Source organism: Hyposmocoma kahamanoa, unplaced genomic scaffold (genome assembly GCF_003589595.1).
Source record: "Hyposmocoma kahamanoa isolate Upper Pololo Valley unplaced genomic scaffold, ASM358959v1 102, whole genome shotgun sequence".
NCBI classification, from domain to species: Eukaryota; Metazoa; Arthropoda; class Insecta; order Lepidoptera; family Cosmopterigidae; genus Hyposmocoma; species Hyposmocoma kahamanoa.
This window is the reverse complement of record NW_020653337.1, coordinates 8,276,046-8,298,364: the sequence shown is the minus strand read 5'-3', so window position 1 is coordinate 8,298,364 and position 22,319 is coordinate 8,276,046. Positions and strand designations below refer to the sequence as shown.

Genomic DNA, 22,319 nt, shown 5'->3' with positions numbered 1-22,319 from the left:
TTGTGTGTTTTTATGGAATTAATAAAAAAATAAAATAGTTCTACTCTTTTATTGCCCTTCTGTATGGTAATTTATCTTTTCTATTTTGATGGAAGATTTAATACAAAGGCGCTAGTTTTTAAATAATTTTATTGAACCTTTCGACGTGGACATCTCTCACAAAACGCTATTCTACAAAGGCTGGTCTTAGTATTCAGATTGAGATCATTGACAAGGAATCAACTTTCTTAAGTGAACGTACCCGGGCGTAGTGTGAGATCGCCGTTGTTAAATATAGGTAATGTAGTTCAAACAAAATATTTCTTATACAACTGACATAAAACACTAATGATATCTACATAATAATGTTTAAACAAAATATTCATACATGTATTTGGTTGGTCTTTTTTATTATAACAGCACCAATTCCATTGGTGAATAAGTCCTCTTAATGAGGTGGTGCAATTAAATTAATGTGGTATAATAATAATTTACATATATCACTAATAGTACACATGCTTTTTCTCATTCCTGCCCAAAGCCTTCAGTTTCCTCGATGGCGAAATTAAGTTTCTCGCATAATTGCTCGTAGCTCTTGTAGGGTGGGAGATCAAGTCTGTTAAAGCAAGTGTGTGAACGAGGCAGCCACGTGTCTTTCCCCACCTGAAAATAAAATACAATAGTTGATCTGATTGATTTCTATCAGAATTATTGAAATAATTAATCGTTAAGTTAGGGAATCGTCAAGTACCTTTTCTATACAAAAACGCTGCGGCCCGTTGGACCCCATAAGTTCAGCGAAGCCTCCGACGGGTACCCGACACGTGCCTGTGACGAATTGAAGTAATCTTGCTCTTTTCTCGTTATCAACTTGACGAACGAACTGAGGAACAGATCACTTTTAAATATAAACAAGAATTGTGCCTTGAAGCAAAAGATTGTAGAATAATTGTTACTGAACTGAAACTTCCGTGGATGCCAGTATGAAATACTCTGTTGAACATTATGACATGAACCTACGGTATTGTATTTTGCCCTGTGTCCTTATTGACTGATAGAGACCACCCGTATATTACCCGTCTTACTGCCGGGAGCGAGTCTTTCACTAGTCCTTAAAGGCAAAGAAAGAGAGAAAACGTTACCCGTGCAAATTTACTCGCGTTGAAGCTTGCCCAAGTAAACTGTCCTTACGGTAACTCTAATGCGGAAGCCACACCGCGAACGAAGCTAACTTAGCTTAGCTCACGTAGCCGGCGCATATTTTCATACTTCAGTTCACACCGCGAACTAAGCTAACTAAACTAACCTAAAGATCCCGGTAGCTATGTAAAATACATCGCCCTTCTGCCGCCTTTCACCCCCGCAAGTATCCATAGTCACCACTTATTACGTATTTTCTTAGCTCAGCTTGGCATACAACTACGTTAGGTAATCCAGCTGGTAAAATTACAGGCACATGAGACTTGTCAACTTATGTCTCAGGGTGCCGGGCGCAGTGGCAGAACCCCTCGGTGGGTCCCTAGGGGCCACAGGCGAAACATCTAGCGTACGAGCTATAGAGTCGCCTCGTAGAAGCCTCCGGTGACCACAAGCCTGGCAGTTATTTCCGCTAAAGAATAAGTTTAGAAATTCAAAGGGAATGCCCCTGGGTACGGCTGTCGAGGAAACTTTCTGTTCATAAACTTTTTTACTTTTTTGTCTCTACCTGTTATAGTTTAGATATGTGTAATTAATTGTGTGTAAAAAATATGTGTATTAAAAAAAATTTAAATGTTACTCCAAATAATTAAATTAATTGTTTCCTTATATTATTAATTATTATGTTAGCCTATAAGGTGTGTATTTATGGGTCTATGTAACCTGAGTGTAAATAAATAAACCGAAAACACAAACTGAATAATTTGCTCAATGCTAGTACTTTTAATCAGGAGAGACGATCTTGTCTTGAGGACTGTTCATAATCTAGTTTTTAATTAAAAACAAGCAATGTCTACCGACCCGCGTCATTTCATAAATGACGTAAGTAAAGTTATTGAGCCATAAGGGGAAAGTGAGCTGTAACGTAGTACAATGCTGATTGAGGACAAAAATGCGTTGCGCAGTCTACGCTATTTACCTGCCAGAACCACGTGACCTGTTTGCTTGTGCGCGTGTAATGCCGGTAAATGGTATTTCGTTGCCAGTCATCCACGTCCACCTCCTGCATGCCGCAGAGCATCAGCTCCAGCTCGCGCTCGTCGAAATATTTCAACCATTCTAATGGTACCACCTAAAAATCGTTGATAGTGTCATTTAAATATGTTGTGTTAATTTTCAACTTTCATTCAATTTTCCAATTTTTAACGACTTTACAAAAATGTTACACGATAGCCCGATTTTTAGCCTTTTTAAACCGATTTAAGTGATTATTTTTTGTTGAAATGATGGTACCTCAGTATTGGTCCCATTTAAATTTTAAGAAAGTATTCCACCTCTAAGGTGGCAAACTTTGAATTCGGTTTAGAGCACTTTCCGGTTAGCAATTTCAATAAAACTTGGCAAATAGATGTAATTCCACGAACTTTCGAGGTCAGTTTTTTTAGAACTTTGAACTGAAATTACTAAAAGTTATCCTCTTGTAGTATACGGTTGAAAACTTTTACGAAATTAACATAGCGATAGAGTGTATATAGCACGATTAGTATGCAGAAACATTCCTGTTTCCAAATATTTCACTCTTTAAACAGACCGGCCAGCGTACACAAGGTCTACAGCTGTACAGCTGTAGACTTTATTAGCCTCGTAGATACAACTCTTTAATTGCTAGAACAATTTATTACTTTTTAAATTATGAATTTGTCGGAAATAAACCTATTTATTCGGGTCTAAATCGCATATATTTGTTTTTTCAATCAAATCAACGTTACACGTGACATTTTGGACCCGAAAAATAGTTTCATCGTGTAACAATCGCGAAAACCTAAAAAAAAGTTGAATTAGTATTAAAAGCAAAACGACCTATTTTACCGTAGTGTGGTACAGGAAGTATCGCACCAAATTTGGACCCTCACACGCTGACGGAATTTTAACGAAGTTATTTAATTTACTGACAGCACAAGCACTAGTGGCACCATTGCATTGTTAAAAAGTTCCTTCTCAGTCTGTGAGTGGTTACACGCGGCGACTTTAAACTACACTTGCGATTTGTAGGCGATTGCATCGATGCAAACGCGCGACTGCATCATACAGTCGCTTATGTTGAATAATTATGTACGAAAAATCTGAATAGGTTTATGCACATCATATTGTTTTGTTAATTGTAAATTTAAAAGTGACATTAATAAATACATTAAATAAATAAAATAATTAATTCATTCGTTTCCACCGCGACTGCATCGCTGCTAAAATTCGCCGTGGTGTAACCGCTTTTTATGTCACGGAAACAATTATTTTAGAATAAATGGGAATCAGTGCCTCTACCATGAAATTACAGTGACAGTTATCGCTAGTGACCGCGTAAAATATTTGTTTACAAAATGTTGTTTCTTCTTAAGACTGCTAGGGGTGCTATAATTTGCCATACAAAAAAATGTGAAGTTATTTACGCAGTCGCTAGAGACAACTGTCTCAGTAAACTCGTGGTAGAGTGTGCTGTGAGTCAAAAGTTATTTACTGATGATGATGACTCAATTCAATTCAACGTAAACGTTTATTACATATGATATTTCAAACTACAGATGGAACATTAATTGGTGGTATACATGGGACGCCCTACAATTATTATTATAATTATTAGGGTGTCTTCATTCGGGGCCATGGGCATATGCAGTTCCTCATGGTCGCAGTGGCGACCGTCAACGGATCTATGAGGCTTTTAAATGCTCAGGACTTTTGACGCTCTACTATATTAAACACATTAAACTTGCTGGTGCCCGCGACTTCGTATACGTAGAAAAATACTTTGAGTAGCCCATTTTCATAGTTTTATTGTTTTCCATACAAACTTTCATCCCCTAATTATTTATTTTTGTGACAAAAATTAGCCTATCTCCTTGTCCTAGGTCTCATCTATCTCAATAACAAAATTCATCAAAAATTGCATCAACGCTTTAGGCGTGTAAACGAAAAAGACAGAACTTACTTTCGCTCATTAAAATAATTAGTTTGGACATTGTAATAATATAATTACATTAAATTAGTACATCACATTATGCTTAATTAGTGAAGGAAAACAAACATTATACTATACATTAATTTTAAATATTTATTAATTAAAAATGTCGAAGTATTTTTTAATGTTAAAAACCAGATACTCAACTTTTTAATGTTAAGGAGAACGGACGCGACCATCACCGAGTGCGATAAATTTACAAATACTCGAAAGGTAAATAATGATAAGCGAGAAAATATTTATATTTTTATAGTAATAGTAATTTAGTAGTAAGTAGCGATAAATATTCCGGGAACTACCCAACCCAGACGCATTGAGAAAACTTTCTTATCTAAACGAGTTCAATATAAACAATACGTACCTCGTTAAATCCGTCAAGGAACGCTGAAGTTTGCTCTTCGATACCACGCGTCATGCGCCACTGAGTAACCAACTGCAGGTAATTTTCTTTGTTTACCTGGGGAATTAAATAATAATATTAGGAAGAGGTATTAGAACGCGAGAGTAGACTTTAGGAAGTGAGGTGTGGGGGACCTCCCCGCAATCCGCGCGCTTAAAATTAATACGACTTAAATAAGAACAGGCGAAGAAAATTTGACACAGAGCCGATGGCGACTGACAGGGCAGCGGGCAAAGCGGCGGCGTGTCATTATGCCTAATGATTTTTTTCGCCATAATACGAAAAAGACATTGGTATTTTCTTACGAGAGTGAGAAATTCGGCCAATATCATTGTAAGGACAGTGTGAGATATGTGTTACTTTGTAAGCGAAAACTCCATAAAAAAAAAGTAAATTAATTATAATTATACTATTATTTGTAATGTAAATTCAATTTAATTTAATTCTTAATTACTTACTTCATTAATAATATTAATTTTCTGTTAATAAAATTCAATTTAATTGTTATGTAATGTAATAAGTAATGCTAAATTTATTGATGGTTGTATACCTAAATAAAGCAACTTTTTATTTATTTAAACACCTTATTGTACCACAAAATAACTTACAAATTTTCAGAAACAAATAAAGTTCTTAAGGTTTTCGTGATTGTTACACATAGGAAATGAAACTATTTTTCCGGATTTAAATCGCGTATAACTTAATAAAAATTCATTCAATGAAATAATTTGTAAAACTTAATGTGGCGTAAATTGGAATGTTTTCTTTGTAAAATTAAAAATAAGGTATTTAATTAATAACTATTGTAACTATAGTGAAAAAATAGGGTGGTTTGCATCAATATTAGACAGAACTGGTTGAAGACTGTACCACCTCAGTGAACCGTGACCATGGGACCTGTAAAGGGCCCGAAACGTCGGTTTGTTTAAAAAACAAATAAATATACGCGATTTAAATCCGGAAAAATAGTTTCATTTCAGAAACAATTTAAATATTTGTGTACAAAGGCGAGCTTATCCCATAAAGATATTTCTTCCAACTAACCTTTGAAAAATCTGAGATTCTTATTTTATTTTGTATTATTTATTTAAAACGCTGTGCAATTTTTAAGTTTTGGGATAAATGTGACTTTAATAACTATAGGGCTTCAGTTGAAAACCAAAATTCAGCAGGTTCTCCGTAGTATTTAGAGTGAAAAATGTACCTATAAAAATTATGTACAAAGTTAGATATTTTATTCTTAAATAATTCGTTTAATACTTTTATTTTAGCTTGTTTTCAGGACTATATATGATCCTATCGTGTAACGAATAAGTACATTCTTTAAACAATATCCTTAGGAGTATCGTATATTTTTATAATACCGTTATTTAATAGTGAATACCTAAACAATTTGATCTAGCAAAACAGATTTTCCCGCTTCTCCTCTGGTGACTCGCCTGAATGTAAGAGACCACACCAATAACTTGGTCTCAAACAAGGAGATTCTCAGTACTAGAGTACCATAGAACGATGTCAAAGTCAAAGAATCATTTATTCCATATGTAAAATAAATTTACACTTGAAAACGTCACATTTAAGCTACTGCTCGTTCACTACGTTGACTTCCCTGAGAAGAAACGAGCTAGAAACTAGCTATTGCTCTTTTGAAATAAACTTAAATGCTATGGAATACACTTTGAATCAAATTTGTGTGGATTCTGGAGCCATGTCGTCTTTCCATACATCATTATCCAACACGTAGTCTTCAATTTTGTAATATGACTTTTCAATCAAAATATTTTTAATGTAATTATTAATACAAAGATCAAACACACAGAAAAAATTCCTTCGATCCGGCCGGATTCGAACCGACGTCTTCTAGCATACTGTGCCAGACGTTATACCAACTAAGCCACGGAACGAACCAGCGGACCTCACGAATTTTTCTATGTGCTTGTTGTCGTGTCTTTGTATTTGGTTTTTCAACGACTTTTTAATCGTTCAAAAACCAAACATTTTTAATGTAGTTTTTAAACTTAGGAAATGATAATCTTAATACATATTCCGGAATCTTATTGTAACAACGTATACAGTTCCCCATAAAAGAATCGTTTACGTAAGTTAATCGAAATCGTGGTACCATGAGTTTGGACTTAGCTCTAAGTTTAATATTATGGATATGTTCTTTCGTATTGAAATTATGTATATTTTTACGGGCATTTAAAATATTTCAGTAAATGTACTGTGATGCCACAGTCATGATACCAGTCTCCTTAAACTTTTCTCTGAGAGAAACCCGAAAGCCTAGACGGTACACAGAAGGAATCGCTCGTTTTTGCAATACAAATATGGTTTGTATATCTGCCGCTTTACCCCACATGAGAATCCCGTAGAACATTATACTATATTATAGAAGTAACAAAATAGTCTAGCAGTAATAACATCGGTAAGATCACGTATTCTGCGGACTGTGTATGCAGCGGAGCTTAATCTGCTGACCAGGGAAGATATATGTGGAAACCATTGAAGTTGATTATCTAAGGTCACTCCCAAGAAGACTGCTTTATTAACAAGGTCTAACTTTTCTCTGTTTATTTCTATGCTTGGACGTTTTTACGTTAGGTAATTCAAATTTAACAAATTTTGTCTTCTTAGCATTAAGCAATAAATTGTTAGCATTTAACCAATAAACTACCTTAGAGAGGGTATCATTAATATGGTCATAGTTAATGTCATGTCTGTTTGTTTTTAAAATCAAGGATGTGTCGTCAGCAAATAACAGTATTTCGCAATGGTGATGGAATTCACTCTGGAGATTGCCCCAGTGGATAGTGACCCAGAACACTCAGACCCGACCAGGACCCCGATTCAGAACTCTTCAATATATTAACCGAGTCGTTCGTAAGTAACCGGATATCGTACTCGAATCGAAGGGCGCTTTCCGAGCTATTCAGAACATTCGAGTTAAAACGTTCGTTTCGGATTCGGATACGATATCGTTATCCAACAACGTTTACGGAGTTAGGACGTGTTCGCACTATGTCGTGACGACAGATTGTCGTGCAGTTTACAGTGTCGTGGCTTGTATATTTAAATGAAGTTGTTCACATACAGCACGACACGATTAACTGTCGTTCACGATTTTTTATCGTTACAACGACAAACTGTCGTCACAGTGGGAACAGCTAGAACGACAGTCGTCAGACGATAAAAACGTCACGACAGATAGTCGCAGCTCCTATTGTCGTCACGTTTCATTTATTGCTGTACGCACGTATTCTGCTCCCTGCCCTCCCCTCTCGTACCCCGCGCCCGCTGCTCGCTTTGCAGTAGCGTTGGGTCGTAGCCAGAGGTGGTCAAGCGCCCGGGTTTTAACACGGCGCTTTGTTAACGCCGGGTTTAAATAGGGTTAAAACCCGAAATCATAGGCAAAAACTAGTTACGTCTAAATATTTGTTGTGAATTGAGTTTTGTTCAAATTTAATCATACATTGTGGTTTTTTTTTGTAATAGAGCACATTACATGCAAGTCATTAAATGTGGAAATTGTCATTCTTGAATAGTCCCAAAATTTTCTATCATCACTTTTCAGTTCATCAATAAACGTTTGACATAACCCTAATGGAATTCATTTTAGTAGCATTGGATGTACCCAAAACTTTCTTTTATTTGTTTGCTTTCTCTTCCGCATTTTTTAAAAGTAATACATTATTAAAATTTCGTCTTCATCCATTTCGAGCGAACACACACCACCGGCTTCCCAAAGAACATACAAGCGATAGCAGTGCATCAAACGATTCTGTCGTGCAAACGACAAGGAGGCTGTCGTGAAACGATAAATTGTCGTCACGATCTAGTGGGAACAGCTAGTCACGACAGTCGTTCAACAATAAAAAATTGTCCACGACAGATAGTCGTGATATGAGAACAGGCTAGACACGACAGTCGTCTAACGATAATGAAACGTGACGACATAGTGGGAACGCGCTCTTAGTCGGCGAATATAGATTACAAGAAAAATGAAATCCTTTTATATACATTTTAAAGACTTTAAAGGCGTAAAATATAGGAATGCATTAGTCTCGCATTAAAATAAATAATAAAATTTAACAAAATCCAGATTTTGTTTAAAATAATAAAAGATTTCCTTATTACATTCTTGCTTTGTAAACAATAGTACGTTCGGTAACTTTCATTCGATAACTGTGTAGCCTTCTGAATAACGTATGTAGCCTTTGCCGGTCGAGAAGTACGAGTAATGTACGAGTGTGACGTCATTTCGGTTCGGTTTCGAATACGACAGTTTGACGTTCGATTCGGTTATTGTGAATAAAATTGAAAAGAAATCGTACGATATCTAATCGAATCGATCGACAATAGTTATCGTAAGGTTCTGAATCGGCCTGCACTTTAGAAAAGTTAACGGTTAATCTATAGGACGGTATTACAATACTTAATAAGCGAAGATTTTGATAACAAATATAAGTTTTCTTTTAATGATACTAAGTGACAGGACGAACAGTCCTGCGTTTGGTGGTAAGTAACACGCCTGTCCATAACAGTCGCATTTTGTGCCTGTAATTTCACCAGCACTCTTACCCTTCAAAACCGAAACACAGTAATGCTCACATGTCTGCTTGGCGGCAAAAGTAGGTAAGGTGGCAGTACTTGCCGATACGAACAAGGAGCTCTAATAGTATATAAAAAATCTCCGTTTGAAGGCGTAATATTCAATTGTTCGATGACACATATCTCGATATTACAAATACCCTTTCTTGAAAACAGTTCTTGTGACCAAGAACACCTAGACCAGACAAATTTAGAATAGTACATTTCCCATATTGGCCCCCGGGAATTGAACTGCGGATCTCGTTAAGCCACCGAGAGGTCGTCAGTATTCATGTAATTACACTTCGTACAATTTACAGCATATTGTAATACTTAAGGAGTACAATATCAAAGAGCTATTAGTTTAACGTTACGAACGCGGCATTATAAAGTCAATGGTACAATTAAAAATCTTATACATGGTTACTTGTAACAGGGCTGCCAACATCATGAACAACAACTTTTGCTCCATCACTTTTAATAATTCATCAGGTTTTACATCCATACAACAATATAATTGTATAAATAGATCACTCTAAACTGTGGTAATTCTGTGCGTTAGCGCAAATACCAGACCGATGCAAAACGCAGAAGCGGGTGTCATCGGAGAGGACGCTTGTATGTTTGAACTTACTATCAAATACAGATCTAGTCTGTAAGTGTCAGAAAGCAGTCAACAGAAACTTAACCTCAGTACAGGGTACTAAAAAAAACCGACCTCAAAAGTGCGTGGGATTACGTCTATATGCCAAATTTAATTCGAATCGGTCACCGGAAAAGTGCGCCAAAACGGTCATCCCCTAATTAGCAACCCTTAGAGATGGAATATTTGTTAATTCATATATTAATATTTTTCATCTAATTTAAATGGAAGCATTACTTTGGTACCCTTTTTCCAACAAAAAAGAATCAAAATCGGTTCATCGCGTAACCTATATACAAAAAAAAGAAACACACAGACGTATTGAGAACCTCCTCCTTTTTTAAATCGGTTAAAAAGTCTATGTACGTCTGTAATATGTAGACATATAAGTACAATACTAATGTAAAATTACACTGTTATCTATATATAGTAAATTTCTCAGTAAGTGAATGTATATTCTTAAGAGAAATAAATATTCTTTAACCAATTATATATGTACTAATGTTGATGTACCTTTAATTTAACTGCCTTCGTGGCCGAACGGTTACCACGCCGGACTGCCACGCAGAGGTCCCAGGTTCGATTCCCGGGCCGGGAGAAATATTTGTATGGCCTACGTTTATTTCTATCGGGAGTTTGGGTGTAATTTGTGGTTGTCTAAGTGTGTATCCATGGCACCCGCGACACAGGCTTTCCCTAGTGCGGGGCTATGTTAAGTGTGTGTCACTGTGTGTGTTACCTTATCTATAAAATAAATAAATAAATAAAAACTTAAAACTTTATTTCTGTTACATTGTTTTATAAAAAGTCATCGAACCAAAGTTGTTGTTCATAATGTTAGTAATAGTCTTGCAAGGTTGTTAATATTTTACAAATATCCCTCAAATATGTTTAAATCGAATTATTGAGTTTCCTTTGTGCTTACCTCAGACACTCTCTCCTTGTCGCCTCCGGGTTTAAGTTCATGATGTATAACTTGCCCCAGCACCTCGAAATCTACGCTATACCACATCTCCAGTCCGCATTCGTCTATATTATTGTCTCTAATCCACACAAGAGAGTTGTAGAACTCCGGGTCAATGGACTCTATGTCCTTCATCGTCAGCTTTTTGTTCAACATTCTCTTATAGAAAGGCATCGTGAATCCCGAATAGATAAATCTACCGTGATACAAAGCCATTGCTATAAATCTTCCTATGAATTTGAAATAAAGCAAGTGATCAGGATTCACATAGCTCGCTGGGTTGATCTGTAGGCTGTAATTGTTCTTGTTAGCATACTCAAAAAGACAGTACATAGGATTTAGTACTTCGTGTGATAGCAAGAAGAACCATTCCCTACTGACACCTCCATAATCTAACCCTTCCTCCCCCCGGAATATGATATACAGTCGCCTGCGCAACTCATACGCTGGTAGCCTCATTATCTGTAACAAAGTATACATTAAACATACATTCCACAATTAATTGTAGTGAGCGACAAAACGATAAGAAACAGATAAAATTGTATTATTTGATAAATATTTAACGATGGTTATCAATACTCAACTTAGCAAATAAAATGCTCAACTTAGCAACTTTACCTGATGATAGGAATCCTCGAAAAGCGTCTGTCGCGATAGGGTAATTTTGATGTGGCTCGGCAGAGCGTTGCTCTGACAAAGGTATCGGAATTGACTAAGTTTCCACCGGAAGGACCTCTCGTACGCCCTGGGCACCCCGTAGGCGCCTTGCGGACCCTTGGGGGCGCCGGGCCGCGGGTCCTGGAAGGTGGTGGTGCGCGTGTTGTGGTCCACGAAGTAGCGCGTGCCGTCCTCCGTGAAGCGAATCTCCCAGCCCGGAGGTAGAGCCTCCTCCAATGCGCTCATCTCTTGACCCTGAAACGCACGCATTCATACACTACTTTTTTTTTCCACCATTTTTTTATCTTTTGTATTACGGCTGTATCGTATTTTTTTTTCGTCGGCGCATTTAAGTGGCCACGCTCAAAAAAATTTTGCAAAAGAATAAAGAAAGACTTTTTGTAACTTGTGTTTTTTTGTGTGTCAATTTTTGTAACTCTAGCGACTAATATTGTAGATAGAGTTACATAAATTGGAGAGAATGTGGGTTATATTTTTCTGTATCTAAAGGAGCAATAAACATGTTTGACGTAACTCTACTTATGCCATTCTTCCATTAGGGGTGCGTAAATATAAAATTTCATGGTGTCCCTTTCATTTAAGATATATGTTACTTATAAAGATTATAAATGATCCTTTCGATCGGCATCATAAAAATACAGTATGTTTTTTTTTTTCACATTTGGTCAGGTCGATTCCCAGATGAGGCAAGCTACTTTTCAAAAGTCTTTAAATTCAGTAGTACTTTCAAAAACAAAATATTAAATGTCTTCATAAAGCAAAATATCCTAACTACAATAATTAAAGTACTTCTTCTCCATGTCCCATAGCCGTGGGACACCTGTATACAGCCAAAGAAATTTCCTTTTTCGCGGTTATCTAGCACGCTCGCTTATTATTGGGTGACAGGATCCATTAAAAAAAACACGACAATATTGCGAATTCTGTTTCGAATATAGTAACATTTCTAAACAACTTTAAGTAATAACCTATTTATTATAATTCATCTAAGTGAACAAAGTAGTTAATGGTTGTGAGTCAATGGTGTGAGTAGAAAGTGGTTTATATAGAGGATTTGCAATCTGCGATCTCTTGAAGAGACAGTAATGTTTAAACCTGAGTGCGCGGGTCCTCCCATTGTGTAGTGCGGTTCTTGTGGTTGACAAAGTAGACTCGTCCGTCAGGTTGTACTCGACGCTCCCAACCCGCAGGCAACGCGCCTAGAGCGTCGTCACTGCCACTGGCGGTACTGACGTTACCGCTAGAGGCACTAGCGGCAGCGGCCACGCTGACGCTCACCCCTGGCACGCCTTCAGTGCTCGATGTCGGTGCACTGCCTGTACTTGGAGCCCCACTAACGCTGGTTCTTGTGGCTGAAATCGAAAAACAGTAAAACGCATTTATTCGACACGAATTTCACCGGCCGCGCGGTCGCCGAGCGGAGGTCGCGTTGCCGCCGCGCAGCGACCGCGTGCGTCTAACTGTCATAGCAAAATACGCTCTATTTGTTTGGCTTTTACGTTTTAACTTAAATGAGCATCCTGGACACTCGGGCGAGGCTGGCTTGAATGTGGTCTACGAGGCCGCGCGGTAATTTGGTCTACGCGGCGGCAACGCGGTTGTATTATTCAGGGGAATTTAAATGTTGTTGCCTAATAAATACAATTCAGATTCGCCATTAATGCACATGAAGGCATGGTAACTGCGAAAATTTTCGCCTCGTGTAACTGGGCGCTAACTCTTGTTGTATTTTAAGTTTGTTCAATGATATAGTTTTAGTTTACATTTAGCTATGTACCATATTAATAGCTGAACAAGAAAGCCCGTGACGTATTGTCAAAGTAGCTCATTAAAAAGCTACGGTAAGTATATAGTGCATTCGCGTTAAGAAAATAGTGACTCATCAGTGCAACTGCCGGGTAAGGGTGTATTCACAGTGGAGTGAAATTTCAAGAAATTTTAAAAATAAATGTAATTAAGTTTAATGGAAACAAATTGTCTTAAAATTACGTAAATCACTAATCACTATCGCTAGATTCTCCAGTTACATTTATTATGAAAGAATTTTGTTCTGCGAGTTCCATGACGTCATCCAAATGCCACATGGTATTTTCTTCGCGTATCACGTGGTCGCAGCAGTTCTTCCAACGATTAGCGTCTATTAACGCTATTGAGTCGTCTAATATTTTTTTAACGTCACTCATTTTGAACGTGGAGTTATTGGCACCAACATAATTTTTATATTTGGGCCCACACTAATTCAATTGGATTGAGTTTGCAATGGTAAGGCGGTAGACGAAGAATTGTAATGCCATTACTTTTAGCAGTCTCATCTATTAAATATTTATCATATTGTGGGGCGATTTCGGCAACTTTCATTAATAATTCCTTTTTTAAATAGCTCATGTCCATGGATACGCCTTTGCTTTGCAGCCAATCTATTGTTTGCGGCTTGTTCCACATGGTTGTTGGTATTTTTTCGGCTTTCACCGAATGGTAGGGAGCATTATCCATGATAACCACACTTCCTGGTTCTAATTTAGGCATTATATTAATAAACCATAGGAATAAAACTATTTTTCCGGATTTAAATCGCGTATATTTGTTTTTTCAAACAAACCGACGTTTCGGGCCCTTTACAGGTCCCATGGTCACGGTTGACTGAGGTGGTACAGTCTTCAACCAGTTATGTCTAATATTAATGCAAACCACCCTATTTTTTCACTATAGTTACAATAGTTATTAATTAAATACCTTATTTTTAATTTTACAAAGAAAACATTCCAATTTACGCTACATTAAGTTTTACAAATTATTTTATTGAATGAATTTTTTTTTTATTAAGTTTAATTTATTATTAATTATTAATAGAAATTAGAATAAATTAAAACATATTAATTAGTACTGCAGTCTTATGTCTGTTTGGGATTTTTCATTAGAGGAAATACTGGATCCCAAACTGGTGGTACGGAGAAACCATCTTCCCTGTTGAAATTAGGATGTTTTTTAATTTCAATGGCCTCTCGCAGCATCCTGGGCAGATAACGGACTTCTTTTGCAAGGACCTGGGGTTTGTCAAACTTCATTGAATGTGTAGGTTTATCCATGACATGCTCGCAGACTGCAGACTTGTTTACGCGACGGTGTTTGACATCAGCTATATGTTCTTTGACGCGGGTACAAATACTTCGCTTTGTTTGTCCAATATAAGACTGTACCACCTCAGTCAACCGTGACCATGGGACCTGTAAAGGGCCCGAAACGTCGGTTTGTTTGAAAAAACAAATATACGCGATTTAAATCCGGAAAAATAGTTTTATTCCTATGTATAACAATCGCGAAAACCTAAGAACTTAATAAACCAATTAAGGAATCTTTCACCGTCCATCTCTTCATGATACAATATATAGCACAGGAATAGGAATTGTAACAAATGATTTTGTAAGTGACATAGATTTCCTTAGAATATGAATCTTGTACGTGTGACCCTGAAAGATGTTCTACGATTATCGCTAATATCAAGTGTAGCCATTATATTTTATTACAAAACAATTTTAATAGTTTGGTAACTTTAAGTCTTTTGTAGACTTAGATTCAAAGAGTAGTAGACCATCTTCCACGAAACCTTTGTCGCTGCCAATGTGCAATACAATCAACCTTTTACCTTTTCCTGTCGGAGCTTTGCGATCGGCTGACAAGCCATCTTGAAATGCTTGCCTTTTATTTTTTACCGTTGTATCCAACCACGCTTTTGTCTTCACATGTCCAGCGTTTACCCACGTTTCGTCAAGATAGTAAATGGTTTTATTAGCCTCTCTGTATTCTTTTATTTGCCTCAGATATTTACGCCTCCATAAAACAATACCTTCCCTTTCGACTAACAATGTTCTACCATCCTGTTTATTGAAATCGAAACCAAGCTCGTGCATTATTTTATGTAATGTGGTACGTTTGAAAACAGGAATATCTTCGTCAGCTTCGCAAAGTGCCATAATTTTGTCCAATGTCGGGTAGTCGTTATTTAAATATATTGAATGAACTTTTCTTCTTATTGCACATTTGTCTAGGTCATCTAATTTATCGACCGTGGATAATCGAGCTCTTTTTTTCACCGGTGATTTTAATGTGTTTGTATCCTTTTGTTCTTTAATAATTTTGTAAACGGTATTTTCGGACACACCGCATGCACTTGCTGTTTTTATAACTGTGCACTCCACAGTCGCGTTTAAAGAACTTGTAAACATTATAAATTATGCGTCTTTCTCCGCTGTGGATTATTGATCCACTTTTATTTTTTCGAATAGGTGAGGTATTCATTTTCAAATTGCTCGAGTAACACGCTAGATACACAACCGTTTTGTTCGAAGGTCTGACTTCAACTGGTCACTGTGAACTCGACTTAATAATTTCAAGCATTCTAATTGGCTAGGGGGCGTGGCCAGGTCGGCGGTCAACGATGAGTCACTATTTTCTTATCGCGAATGCACTATAGTACAGTCAGCATGACACATCAGGCTAGAAGTTGTGTACACATTATGGACTTTATTCCGTTACACTAGAGGCGATATTCCAACAAAAGTGTATAGCTTCTTGTGCTGTTGACTGGCACACTGTGCAGAATTAGTTAGGTACGTAGTTTTTCATTGATTTTGTTTGGCACATTTAAAAATGGCCAAAACGGAGGCACGTGGTTTATGGACGCTCCCGTATTTGTATTAGATAAGAAGAGTACATTTTTAAGTTTATTAAATGTCACGATGTTTTACTACCATATAATTTTTTTTTTGTGAAATTACTCCAGTAGTTTTTATAATTATTAACAAATATTAATAACAAAGATCGAACAATTAGAAAAATTCATTAGATCCGGTTGGATTCGAACCAGCGCCTTCAGGCAGTCCGTGGCAGATGATCTGCCAATTAAGCCACGGAACGAACCAGCAGACCTTACGAACTTTTCTGTGTTTCTTGCAGATCTTTGTTTTTGGCTTTTAACGACTTTATTCATTTAAGACTATTTATTTAGGAGTTTATTCTTATTACGCAATATACGTAAAACTTGGTAATACCAAAAACCGATTTTCGTTATCTATCAGAATTAGCATACATTGATATACTGTTGTGATAAGACTATTTGAAATATGATAAGGCCACATTTATACCACGATAACAATATATTCTTCTTATTTTTGTTTACTAGACAATTAAAAAATATTTCTCAAACAAAATCATTAGCTTCAGCTCAAGCAACGAGACCCTGTAGAAACACAGTTTTAACAATGACAATTCCCGATGTTTCCATGAGACTTGCAACTACACACATCAAAAGTGTCTAGGGATCAAGTACGTTTAAGAGTATTGCTGCAATTAGGGTTAATTATATTAACTTTTTTGTATCGCTATTGATACTTTTTAGTGAGTTTTAACATTTAAATAAGGAATATTGTTTAAAATTCAATAATAAGAAGAAAATCGATTGTCAATGTGGTTTTGTATAAAAATGAGTTATAGCGTTTTGACAAAATCATTACAATATCTGCATCGGAACCGAAACAATTTACATTATTATAGAGAGACGACATCATTTAACCCGAGAAGTGATGATGCGAGCCGTCGGAATGTTGGAAGCTGGTTCCAGGCAACGTGCTGTGGCTTTCACTCTTAACACTACACAGAGCGTCATAAGTCGCCTCTGGACGCGCTATCACATGACGGGCAGCATGGAGGACGATCTCGCATCACGACTCGCAGACAGGACCGGTATATCCAAAATACTGCTCGACGGAATCGTGCCATGACCGCCATGATGTTGGTTACGAGGCTCCATAGCTCCTCAGGCTTGCTAATAAGCGATCAAACAATTCGAAATCGTTTACGTGAAGTAGGTCTGCGATCCCGAAGGCCGCTCAGAGTTCCACCTATTACACCCTGCAATCGCAGGACCCGTTTACGATGGGCTCGCGAACACAGAAACTGGGAGGAAGAAGACTGGCGCTATGTGTGCTTTTCGGATGAATCCCGCTTCGGTATGAGACCGGATACAAGACGTACTCGAGTTTGGAGAACATCTGGACGTTATGAACGTTTGAGATATTGTCAGGAAGTTCATCCATATGGTGGGGGAACAATAATGATATGGGCCGGTATTTGGATCGGCGGAAGAACCGATCTCATTTGGATCAGGGGTAACCTCAACGCTCAAGTTTACGCAGAGAGGATTGTTTCAGATGTTATCATCCCTTTGCGAGGCCAGTTGGGTGATTCATTTCAACTAATGCATTACAACCCACGTCCACACACGGCTAGAGTCGTAACACGCATTCTTGCCGAAGCTCGTATCAACGTTCTGCCGTGGCCTGCTCAATCGCCAGACCTCAATCCAATTGAGCACGCATGGGATATGCTTCAAAGAAGAGCTGTGCCAAGTATGCATACCGTACATACTCTACAACAATATTTTGACTTGTTACAAAACACATGGGCGGCCATTCCTCAAAGTGATTTTGATGAACTCATCTTAAGCATGCCAAATCGCTGTAATTGTGTGATTCGTGTTAATGGTGGAAATACAGATTATTAATTTTCTTATCTTTACAATAAAAATGAGCAAAATCATCATTTTCGCCATTTTTTTGTCATTTGATTGACGCCGTTAATTTGAGTTTTTTCCCACAATTTGCAAAGACATCAATTTTAGTTTATTTTAATTAAATATAGGGGTAAGCGGTTAAATAAAACATAAGCATTAAAGTAAGAAGTCGTCCTGGAAGACTGGATTTGGTAAATATTGCTTAAATAATTTTTATTTCAAAAATATTCACTTGATCCCTAGACACTTTTGATGTGTGTACATTCGGATAAAGTAGGTCAGTTTCTGAAGGCACGTAGCCGTATGTGTACTGATGACATCTGTGCCACTAAATACTGATGGTCACACTTCATGACAAAAATAAATATTAGTTTTGACGTATTTCACTAACTAGTAGAGCAAATGAAAGTTTTGTTCAGACACATACCAGTAGCAATAGAATCATGGTCAGAGTCGGACTGGTGTGGCGGCGGCGGCGGTTGTGACTGAGGATAGAGGAACCGTTGATTGCCCTGGGCCACCACGTGTCGTCTCTCACCGCGCCAATGTTGGAAGCGTGCGAGGCGCTCAGTGTCCGGTCGTTGCCAAGTGGTTGTACGGGTATTGTGATCCACGTAATATACACGGCCGCGAGCGTCACGTCTCACCTCCCAGCCAGGTGGTAGCGGTTGCGGTCGCTCCCATGACGTTGATCGAGTATTATGGTCCACATAGTACCTAAATTAAAAATAACCACAAATCTTTTATAGACTTCTATACTTTATGATAGCTCCATTTGAGGCTATAATCAGGCCTGCTTGTCATTGTCATAACTAAAGAATTTGCATTTTGGTGACTTTCGTGATACTGGCACCTAAAATATTGTTTTGAAAAATGTCAATTACGCTGATTATGCTTAACAATAAAACTAAATTTATAAAAATATTTTAATAACCGCTTATAGAGCGTTATAGATCTAATTTTGCTGATTCCAGATGTTAATTTCGCGATAACTGTCGAATACGATAAGATGGGCAGTAATATTCAATTTATTCTATGACGCCATTAAGCCTATGATACTCGAGATATTATTACAAATCCTTTCTTAAAAACAGTGATTAGGCTCTAGATGTCAATTTGAATTACCCTGCTCGACTTTGCCTTTTTCAAAGGATTCATAATCTCAATGTGAAATTCGAACAAATCAATGATAAAATGTGAAGAATGTAAGGAAAGTGTGAATAACAACAAACTTGATGTTTGTATACAAGTGTGCGGGAATTTGCCAGGTTCTATACAATAAGTCGTGTCTTACCGTCGTCCATAAACATCATATCGCATCTCCCAACCTGGCGGTAAAGGCTCTTCAGTGCTGGTTGATGCCTGCGGAGGATGCGCCGGTGTAGGGACATCTGACACGTGTGTCGCCGCTTCAGGAACGTGAGACGACGGACCGGCGCCGCCCTCCACCACCGCCACATTATGTACAACTCCATTACTCATTGGAGGAGGCCCCGGTGGTGGCTAATCATAATACATAATAATACAATTTTAGTTATATTATAGTTTATAGCATAAAGATCTTGGCACCATTTAACTGCCTCCGTGGCCGAACAGTTACCATGCTGGACTGCCACGCAGAGGTCCCAGGTTCGATTCCCGGGCCGGGAGAAATGTTTGTATGGCTTACATTTATTTCTCTCGTGAGTTTGGGTGTAATTTGTGGTTGTCTATGTGTGTGTCCATGGCACCCGCGACACAGGGTTTCCCTAGTGCGGGGCTATGTTGAGTGTATGCGTTGTCAAAAAGTGTATATAGTAAGGGTTTTAAAATACATGATATAAAAACAAGCACAACTTTCCTCTAGGAGATCCCAAAGCAATACATATAAAACAATACATACATATTTAATTTAATTTGGTATTATATTAATTTATTACATATTTATAATACATTAAAAATATTTATTCAATCAATTGCAATAACAACAACACACGGTTAACACTGTTCACCTAATAAAGACTGAGAAAGCCTTGTTTGTGCTACTTACTATTATTGTGATTATACTTTCTATTCATGTGTGAAAACTCACTCATATATATGTATATACAGTTGGTCTACCAGTAATCAGTTGTCATTTACCTAAAGATGTCTAAGTGGCAGAGGAGTAATGTCAAAATTTAATGCACTGGGCAATTATAACATTTGCTTGATTTTATAGCTGCCATCAATATTTATTTACTATAACTCATATCCCCATGCAAATATTTTGTGTAGTTTACTTGATGTTAAGTACTTATAATTAGAAAAAACTCACTCTCAGATTTGGTGCACGGACTACAGTTCTCAATGTTTCTACATTATTGCGCATTCTCAGCCTTGCCCGGATTCCTTCAGACAGTCCTGGTCTTGAAGATTCTCCCATCACTTCGTGAGCTTGGCTGAGCACTGATGTATCAACTCTAAGACCATCAAGAAGAATAACCACTTCTGCAGTTTTCACCTCTGCATTGGCATTTGGTGCATTGTCTTGAGATGCTGCCTTCATCAAATCTGAGAAAAAAAAAAATACACATTGTACATTAATCAATCTTTTGCAATCAATCCTTTAACAATATTCTTTGTTAAGGTTAGTGTTAGAATGTTAATTATAAGTACATCATACTTTACCTATTGTCAGTTCTATATTTTCACATTTGCCATTGAAGAATAAGAGTATTTTTAGAAGGTTGACTTTCTTCTCTCCAATTATGTTATCTTTCCTGAAGCTGTGGTGGTCTGCGAGACGTAACATCAGATGTGAAAGTGGGGTAACAAGCACAGTGAAGTCTTCCTTCCATTTTGGATGTAGAGTGTTCTTAATCACTTCAGTTCGCCTTGAAATCTTATCATCTATTACCAATTGTAAGTATGGGTTTGGTTTGAAAAGCCCAGTGTTCCTTATGCTTGCTGATTCAACTATAAGGAAAAATATAAAGTGAATATGGGATGTACATAACCACAGTTTTAAGGAAAACTATAATTTCATTTAATAATGTGTTAAGAGAATTTAGTTAGCCAGAGAATAACATTGTAAAATGAAACTGTGTTTGTTTTTTTTTTTTTCAAATAAATCAACATTTCAGGGTCATTACTGTTCCCAGGGTCATGGCACTAAATAGCTTGAAGGCGTTATGAAGTTTCTGTGACAGATGAGTCTCTTCTAATATACCCCACTGCATTAATGGGGAATCTTAGAAGACTCTTGTCTGTACTGGTGAAAGGCTTATAAATATAAGTTAGTATTAAACACCTTTTATACGGGGTAATAATAGATGTTACCTGTAACACTGAGTTGATGATATGTGGATAGAGAAATAGGAGTAGTAAGGATGGACGTGCTTTCAGTCATAGTGGCAAATTTAATTCATATTCATACAAATTATCACTTGTACCACATCGTCACGTCACACAAATACCTGGAAACAATTGTCAATTATCATGAAATCAACACACAAAGAATAAACCGACATACCTATACGTAATTGTACACAATGTTATATACACTTATATGTGTGCACTTAGTAGCAAGTTATATCAGTTTAATACGATTAGCAATTATATTATTTCGATCTTGACAACGAGAAATCGAATGATTAAAACAACCAAAACTTCCAGGGGCTTGATGCTTACACTAGTGGTACTTTACAATAATTTTACCCTCGCCCGCACTACTAAGTATTGACGTATATATTACCGTATTACAAGGATACTTTGTGCCGTAAGACACCTTCAGATTAACTCATTATCACTGCTCCTTATCTCGCTGAAAGTAAAAACATGAAATAGTACTGAACCATCACAATCCACTAATTGCACAAATGTCTTTACCGAAATGATTCGCACAGTAAACAAACGTAAAGAACAAGATACTAACACTGTAATACCAAATCGTTTTTATAATTATAAATAAAGCGTAACAAAATAATTCAGAAAATTAGTCACTGTTGTGCCATAATCCATCCACAATCTACCACAATTCCTGATGCATTTATTATCCACATAAATCGTTAGTCCGTTAGCATAAACAGAAATAGTATAGTAGAAATATAACTAACTAGATCTCTTTTGTTCTATGTACGCTACGCACGATCCGAACTAATAAAACGTTTTGACGTTTCAGCATAGACAAAACTGTTTGACGTTTCTGCTTTTATGGCAACGATATCATTGTTTGTGATCAAGAAAAGTTTCTTGTTTGTGATCAATAGTTTTTGTAGCTAAATCACAAAAAATATTTTGTTACTACAGCAACAGCCAACAACGACTATACTTTACAATTATACAATACTTGCTTAATAAAAAGGTGGTGTAGTAACAGAAACTTTA

The 22,319-nt window shown here is 37.1% G+C and overlaps 1 protein-coding gene across 1 annotated transcript; it reads right to left on the bottom strand.

Moving 5' to 3' along the window:
* Positions 1-78: 78 nt before the first annotated feature.
* Positions 79-21,818, bottom strand: LOC113235791 (E3 ubiquitin-protein ligase Su(dx)). The gene is made up of 13 exons (XM_026471698.1): positions 21,688-21,818; positions 21,273-21,409; positions 20,622-20,909; positions 20,269-20,504; positions 19,267-19,475; positions 18,400-18,689; positions 12,500-12,756; positions 11,345-11,638; positions 10,688-11,188; positions 4,491-4,586; positions 2,096-2,248; positions 731-862; positions 79-642 (listed from the first exon to the last, which is right to left on the bottom strand). Exons 2-13 carry the CDS (start codon positions 21,340-21,342, stop codon positions 505-507), a joined length of 2,664 nt encoding a protein of 887 aa, XP_026327483.1. The 5' UTR covers positions 21,343-21,409; positions 21,688-21,818; the 3' UTR covers positions 79-504.
* Positions 21,819-22,319: the final 501 nt, after the last annotated feature.